The sequence below is a fragment of the Tarenaya hassleriana genome, unplaced genomic scaffold (assembly GCF_000463585.1).
Source record: "Tarenaya hassleriana unplaced genomic scaffold, ASM46358v1 Cleome16, whole genome shotgun sequence".
Lineage (NCBI taxonomy): Eukaryota > Viridiplantae > Streptophyta > Magnoliopsida > Brassicales > Cleomaceae > Tarenaya > Tarenaya hassleriana.
Genome location: NW_010965019.1, coordinates 1,206,985 through 1,215,032, shown reverse-complemented (window position 1 = coordinate 1,215,032; position 8,048 = coordinate 1,206,985). Strand labels below are relative to the sequence as shown.

The 8,048-nt window shown below is 35.7% G+C and overlaps 1 protein-coding gene and 1 long non-coding RNA gene across 10 annotated transcripts in view; one reads left to right on the top strand and one right to left on the bottom strand.

Annotated features, from left to right (window-relative positions):
* LOC104809406 overlaps window positions 1-3,044 on the bottom strand; it is a 7,333-nt gene extending 4,289 nt beyond the window's left edge. The window contains exons 1-5 of one of the 2 annotated variants that reach the window (XM_010535387.2): window positions 2,531-3,041; window positions 2,253-2,402; window positions 1,981-2,176; window positions 1,745-1,866; window positions 1,181-1,459 (exon numbers count right to left, since the gene is read on the bottom strand). In XM_010535387.2, the coding sequence (XP_010533689.1) occupies window positions 1,784-1,866; window positions 1,981-2,176; window positions 2,253-2,402; window positions 2,531-2,893 (792 nt within the window). In that variant the 5' untranslated portion in view covers window positions 2,894-3,041 and the 3' untranslated portion in view covers window positions 1,181-1,459; window positions 1,745-1,783. Of the gene's footprint in view, window positions 1-1,180; window positions 1,460-1,744; window positions 1,867-1,980; window positions 2,177-2,252; window positions 2,403-2,530 lie in introns of those variants that run through there. The other variant, XM_010535388.1, reaches the window with a different exon arrangement.
* A 3,458-nt stretch (window positions 3,045-6,502) lies between these two features.
* LOC104809402 overlaps window positions 6,503-8,048 on the top strand; it is a 12,565-nt gene continuing 11,019 nt past the window's right edge. Inside the window, exons 1-4 of one of the 8 annotated variants that reach the window (XR_002024036.1) lie at window positions 6,503-6,743; window positions 6,896-7,035; window positions 7,609-7,685; window positions 7,783-7,843. This is a non-coding gene — a long non-coding RNA (uncharacterized LOC104809402). Of the gene's footprint in view, window positions 6,744-6,888; window positions 7,036-7,197; window positions 7,395-7,549; window positions 7,686-7,765; window positions 7,844-8,048 lie in introns of those variants that run through there. The other 7 variants (XR_002024035.1, XR_002024028.1, XR_771161.2 and 4 more) reach the window with 7 other exon arrangements.

Below are 8,048 nucleotides of genomic sequence, written 5' to 3'. Positions count from 1 at the left end.
GCGAAGCTGTCAACACCCCCCTCCGGCAGGTCCTCTGCGCTTCTGTTACCGCTTTCTCCGGCCTCATTCTCGATCTCCATCTCGCCATCTTCACCGGAAAGAGCAAAAATGATAGCAAGGAAATTACAACTCTCAAACCCGTTTTGAAGCATGTAAAAGATAAAGGCGTGAGGAAGAAGTCATCTACAACATCTTTCAAGGTATTGCAATATATAAAGCAGATTCATTGTCGAATTTTACTTTAATATAAATTTTATTTTTATCACTTTATCAGTACATGTATTACATAATAAATTAATTTGATTATGTATTCAAACTACATTAGGGAAAGGGGAGCAGAAGCGGTTCAACAGCTTGCTTTGAGCAATTTAGGATGATGACAGATATGTCAATTTATTAGATCGAAAATTGACATTTCTCCTGTAGGACTCATAATTGCAATATCAGATGATTTCCGTGCATTTGGCGAGGTTAGTAAAACTTATATATATATACGAATGATTAACTAAATTGATTTTGTTTATATCTATAGGGAATTTATGAGCACACAATCACGGATGACCAACAAGAGAGATAGAGCTACATAACATGATGATTGTTGGGTATGGCAAAACAGAAGACGGAAAGACGTTTTATCTAGTTCAGAACTCTTGGGGGACCGGTTGGGGCGACAAAGGCTTCACCCGTATCGTGATTAAAGGTAAGTGCACGATAATCTTCCCGGTCAACCCGCCGGATGCTCCTGAAGCTTAGTAGTTGTCATTTTTATCCGACGAACAATGGAGTTGGATCTCTTTGTTTTGTGAACTTTAAGATAGAATTTGATTGGTCTGCTGTTTTATGCAATATCTCTGAGAACCTTTGAACTTTTTGGGCGTAAAAGTATATAATCTAGGTTTGTTTAAAGGAATGTTGCCGTTTTGGTGGTTCACCAAATTTATCGGAAAAGTTGAGATCTTTTCAAGTTCGACAAAATACTCAAAGATGATAAAAGATGATGTTTTAGGTGACCGTTCGGACTGTCCGAACAGAGAAGACACGATGTACGTAGAATACATACAGTATGATGTGCTGAGATAAACGTATGATACCAAATAACATTTGGTCCATTAGGACAAGATGCAACTCTGCAAATGGATTCCTAGGCAGTAATTTCAAAAGCTTCGCAGCTAACATGACAAGAGATAAAAGAGTAGAGCTCTTTCTTTTACTCTGAAATGGACATCAGAAAGTCCGAGTTCTTCTTTGCATAAGATTAGATAATGACCAGAAAGATGAACAAAATAAGCTGATAAGCTCTTACAATTTTTGGACAGCAATAAAAGATGTCTTGCACATAACCCATAATTTACTTAATCCACTACAGACTTGATCCTAGCAAACCTTGTTCATAACAAGAACAAACATCATCTGTGGCAGGTAGGTCTTGGCAAACTCGGCAACATCATCATCATTCAACCTGTTACAAGAAAAACACATTCAACTGTCAAACAACTTTGCCATCCAACAAAGAACAAGTGTATTTCCACATAACATAACAACAAGCATCCCATATCTTAAACCACTATGGTAATAATTGACATGATTGATGCCATCATCTTTTCAAAGAGACATCCCTCAACACATTTAATCACTGGCTTATCAAATTATCCATCGAACCTTGAAAACCGAATACGCGAAAGAGATAACGATATCCCGACATTAAAAAAAAACTATTTGCTAATGTAGATATAAGAATTTATACCTAGAATAAATCGGATTTCCAGAACCCAATGTCATACGATCAAACCAAAAAGCAATATCGAATCTTGTTTCGCCTGACTCCGTCCGTGGTTTTCGCTATTCCTCTCGATACCTTACTCGAATCTAAATGTTCAAATGTAGTAGCAGGAGAGGAGTCAGTCAAACACGAAACTAAAAACGCATAAACTGCTACAGCCAACACTGAAAAGAGTAGACTGTAGAGTAGATGGAACCCACCTATCGCTTCAGAAGCTTTTCTGCAAAAGATGGGATAAACCATCTTAAGCCACGCCCTATGAAGGGTTTTAGCTTGGTATTCTACAAGCTCTTCATCACCGGGCTTCTCCTTAGCCATAAATGTAATGTACGACACCTTACCAACAGCCGATCTAGTAACGGCCCTCACAATGTGGTCGCATTCAACACTCGTTCCCTATCACAAGAGATAAATGGAATTGCAACTAAACCATATATATTAGGCAGCACAAATCAAAGAAAGGTGCACTTGCCTCTATCCGGTTGTACTTCTCAAGAGCAGCTGCAACCATCTCTTCCATGTACTGGCGGGAAGTTTTGCCAGGTAAGCACTCGGAATCGAGTTTAACGGGAAAATATCCCCCTATGCATCTTGGAGCACTTCCAAACTCCACTTTGAAACCCTAAGCAAAAACATATACCCAAAAAGTTCATCTTTTTAAGTTCAACAACAACGAACTAACAGGATAAAATCTACTCTTGACTCAAGGAGTTTGTTAAAAGAAAATTCCTGTTTCAGTAAAAGGTATACCCTGGACTCGTAAATCTGGCGAAGATATCGACGCAATTTGAGATCAGTCTCCTCATCGGAGAAATACTCCTCATCGTCGTTAGGAGATTCGTACTCCGAACCATCGAAGCTGTCAACACCCCACTCCGGCAGGTCCTCTGCGCTGCTGTTACCGCTTTCTCCGGCCTCATTCTCGATCTCCATCTCGCCATCTTCACCGTCGTCTTCGGGATCAGAAGCATGTTCGGAATCAGAGGCATCTTCTTCGGCCTTGCGCTTTTTCACAGACGAATCAGCGATCCCCATTGATTCCGTCGTCATCTCGTGCTCGTTCGAAGTTTCTTCGGTCGTCGTCTTCGCCTCGCTCGTGGAATTGGGAACCATGGTCGAAGAAACCCTAGACAATTCTCCACAATCAATTTGGGAGCTTAGAGGTGAAAATATCTTACTCCTCTCGCGTGTAATCTTTTTAGAAATCGTGTGTCAAAACCCTTCTGAATAAGATCTTGTGTTCCTTGCCTCTCGTGTGTCAAAACTTGCGGAAAATAAATTATTGGAATTTTTATGTTCAGTTTAGTGACATGGGTGTAAAACGGGCTGACCGACCCGGCTCAGCCCGCACCTTTTCGATCTGAAAAAATTTCAGCTCAGTCTAGTCTAATCCGTTTTTTAGCGAGCCAAAAATAGGTTATTCCAATCCAGATCGTCTTAACTCGCGAGGCAAACGAATCGGCCCGTGAACCAAATATATAAATTTTAAAAATAAAATTTTAATACTTAAAAATATTTAAAAATAATTTTAATATTTAAAATATTTTTAAAATATCTAAAATATAATAAAAAATTAAAATTTTAAACAAAATAAACCAAATATGTAATAAAAATAAAATTTGTATATATAAAAATTTTAAAATTTTAAAAAAATAAATATTTTTCTTGTCCGCGAGCCAAATACTTGAGCCTGGCTCGGAAAAATATGGACTCCCTCACGAGTCAATCCGCGAACCGAACTCATTTTACATCTCTATTTAGTAATATCATTATCAACAACCAATTTACTCGTGTACTTTGTATATGCGCATATATATATATATATATATATTAATGGTAAAGATCAAAGCAAATCCAATTTACTGGTTTACTTTCCGGATTCGTCAAACACTTGAGATTATTAGGTTACTGAGCAGTGTCCTCGATTAGCACCATGCGAGAGGACTTCTCCTCTTTTATTTTTCCTCTTCAATCTCCCTTCTATTGTGGTTGACCAGTTGACTGTGCGATTCTATGCAACTCGTTATACCGCATGATTCAAAATAATTCCAAGTCTCCTTTGCAATTGCTCATTCCATTTTCTTTTATTCTTTTTGGAGATCGCCTTTTTCAAGATTTTGAAATTTGAAAGTTATTAACCATCTTTTAAAACCTCTTCATCAATTGATGTGTTTCCCACCATCATCAGTTTTAAAATTTTTCGATAAATAAGACAGATCTATATTAAACACTTAAATTTTAATGAATGATAAATATGCCATTTTGTAGATTTAAAAAAAAAAAAGATATATTAGGGTTTAGGAAGGTTAGTGTTTGATGTGAAAATGCAACGTAATAAGTAATAGAGAATTTGTGTTTGCATATACGTTGTTACGTTCTTCCTATCCATCATCTTCTACAGCAATAAAAATTGCGAATTTAATATGCAAATTTTCGTAGAAAACATGTATCGTCATACATTTTATTCGAAAAACAATTCCATAGATTTTGACAAAACCTTTCATAGTTTTTTTTTTCTCTCTCTCTACGAAGTATATATTATTTTCATAAAACAATTCCACCTTTCCTGAGCTCTCTCATATTCTCCTTCTTCTCCTTCACACATTTTTTTTCCATTTTTTAAAGATGAAATGTTGACCTAGTTTTATTTTGAAATGTCTCCGAATGAATATCACACTCTGAATTATTCATTTTGGGTCAACACAAACAAAATTGTCAAAAAATGATAATACCAAGCATTAAGAGTCTTAAGACTGGAAGGACAAGCGGTACTGTGTGTACTCTAAACTAAAAACCCAACTAACACAACCACCATTATCTTCGTAATCAAATCTTTTGTGAAGAAGACAAACAGCAAAGGAGAAACTGAGACCTTTTTTTTTTTTTTATATCTAGTTATTCTAAACCAAAATCCAAACTAATTTTATAACCGAAAATCAACCAGAAAGATTTGGAATATACGCTATTTGAGGTTTGAATTTGGGACGAGACAAATACTTTGCGTATTCATTTTATCGGTTGAAGTATCCAACTTTGGGTGAAAAAGAAATCTTTCAAGAATTGTCCTTCCCAAACTGAAACTTTTCACAAAGCACTGAATTCTAATGCAAATATATATGCATAAAAACTAAATCTTTAAATTTTTTTTAAAAAAACTAGCATAAATATTAAATAATTTTTGTTAATAAAAAATAATAAAATGAAAGTAACATGTGTAAAATTGTCCTCTCAAATTGTCGTTTCAATGCTATGATGTGAAGCACACAAAAAAAAAACAAAAACTAAGAGAAATGATAATAATTTTGAATGTGTTGGACTTCAAACTCTGACTCGCTCAGAGGGTTTCTCTTCGATAACCGATCCGAATGGTTCATTTGGCTAAATCCGGTTTAATTTGTATCAATTTGTTTTGGTAAAGAAAAACCAGATTGCTGCTATACGGCGACGTTTTGGCATAGGGTTTTAAAGCCGAAGAAGACTTCCGTCGAGCTTCATTTCGCGGGAGAGGAGAGAAACTGCAAGTGTGTGACGGGACGGCGATTCTGTTTGAAATAAGTAACTACAAGAAATGTAACATACAGCCTAAAAAGAAAAATATTCATACGACTTCATCACACATACGAAGCGTATATGTAGGTGTATGATGTGTATTCGTGTCTACGTATTTAGCACGGTATTGTAATTTGCTATACCAAAGTCAAAAAGAGAAAAATCCCCACCAAAAAACTCTTCATTTTATTGTTATTATTTATTTTTAACGTCAATGTTGTAGAATGCGACACCCGTCGCCGATAGCACGTGGTACAACATACAAACAATGATACTTTTATCTAATCATGACCCATTATTACATTAGTATATCATTTCATCCGGAAATACATTAGTAAATATTTAAATAAAGGTATAGCCCCCCAAAAAGGCCGACAAAAGGTACAAGCAGATTTTGGGGTTTTTCAGACTGATATGGTGGGTCCCACGTAAACGGAATTATATCAAATGTTTGTGCCATGTTACTATAATAGATTCATAGGATATATAAAAAATCCTTTTTGTCTCTTTCCAAAGAGAATATATTGTGTTCACTATGTTGTGGATCCAAGAGGCTGGATGAAATACATAATCAGTGATTAAACTTTAAAAAATCATGATTAAGGAGCATTTCAGTCCAATAAAAAATATATATGATGTTTTAGTTTTCTCGAGTGTAAATTTGATTTTTTTTTTGGAAAACGTAAATGTCAATTTAAAATATCCACTACGAATTGATTAGAATATTCTATTAAGATAAACAAAACATTTACATGTTTTTTTTTTTTGTTTTATTTATCTCCATCTGCTATATCTATCGGACAAGACAATGACATATCGACACTCCGTCACTTTTCAATGACACCATCACTTTTTATATATGAAAATTTTTAATTTATATTTTCATGTATTAAAGATATATTTTTTTTAGCAAAAAAATGTATTAAAAATATATTATGACCACTCAAGTAAACTGCCCTCACTTAGTTGCCTCCTTGCTTTTTTTTTTCTTTCGTAAAAGTAAAATACGTGCAAATACATAATTCACAGTTCTTATCAGTTTACTAAAAAAAAAAAATCTAATTCACACAACATGGTAAAAAGGCCAAATTACTGGTGTTATAAATAATTACAGAAACGCTTTTAAAACATAATGCATTGGATGTAAATGTGATGCGCTGGTTTTGAATTCGGTGGAGCTAGTCTATGCCCGTTGAATTGCACACGCCACCAAGAGACGATACCAAAAATACCCTAGGTTCAGAGGACGCACAACTTTCCTTTTCGCTATGACATTTGTGAAAGCATAGATCAGAGGGCGAGAGAGAGAGTATAGGGGAGAGAGAGAGATGAGAGAAGGAGTCCTCGATCGAACGCGTTAATGGCATCGCAGCCACGGAAGAATGGGGATTCTGCCTCCGTTTTAGAAACCCAGGTCGGTGCTCAAGGGTTTTGTCGTTTCTTTTTCCTTTCTAGCTTTTCGATCTAACATCCAAGAACTATTTGATCAGTTCTTGCATGTATTTGAAAAACTTATCTTTCTTCTTGGTTTCTTAAAACCTGTCTCGTATTTGACGGAGGACTAAGATTTAAAAGGACCAGAGTTCTGGAAATCTGGGGAAAAGGGAGACAAGTACTTCCGGCCCTGTTTTGAAATGTAGCCACGCGCTCAATGAATCCTTAGGTTTACATCGGTTGCAAGAAAACCGACAAGTTCTTGCACATAAGTAAGCATTCATAACTCTTTTTTCCTGGTTTCGTAATAAAATCTATGGTGGTCACTGCCCTTTCTTGCATGTATTTGAAAACGTTATCATCTTTCTTCTTGGGTTTAAATCACTCTCTTGCGCGTTGCAATATGCATATTTGTATGAAAAATCTGTCTTTTTACGGGATGCTATCCCGTGATTCTTGGAGATTGACTTCTGATTTCATCGTAGGTTGTAGATTTCTATGACTATTATTGTAAATTTATGGTTATTCTGCTGGAACATCAATATCTCTTTAGTTGGTAAAATTCCTAAAGTAATAATGCCCAACGTCGAGCAAATGGTTGTTAGAGATGCGAAAGGTAGAGTACTGATGGGTAAGAGTCTGTTTTGAGGGTTGTATCTGACATTTGGGTTTTTTTCTAAGCTCTCAAGACTTGCATGGTTTTTTTTTGTCATTGATATAGATAATAGTTCGTTCCCATAAACATTTTGAATATTGTTTGTTTTTCTTTTCCTTTCTTCATATTAGGATTAATCCCTAAGCAGGTTCATTGGATAGCATTGTAATCAACATTTTCCAATTTAAAGATGGAACTGACTGTTGTAAGGATGCTCAAGAATCTGTCGTGAACGGTTCCCCTGTTTCTGAAGAGTTTAAGTTATAGGTATACCATCAGCCTTTAAGTATATTTTCCTTCAATGACGCGTGTCTATTTATCGTAGCACTTAACGAACTTTTTACCAGATTTGTGTCTGCTTCAGGTGATCAAAGAAGAAGCTAGCTGAAGAGAAAAAAATTGTTGTGTTTTTTTTCTAGGCCACAGTTGAGAAACCGAATTCAGATATCAATATTTTATCACTGTTATTTTGAATCGTGGTGTCTTTTTCTTGCCAATTTGCGATTGCGTCGCTTGTACTTTCTCTGTTTGTTTCTTGATTGGTTGTTTTCTTTGGACTGCTCCACTTCAGGTGGAGTTATATATTGGACAGAGAATAGCAGGACAGAAAACATGACGATTTCTTGGGGC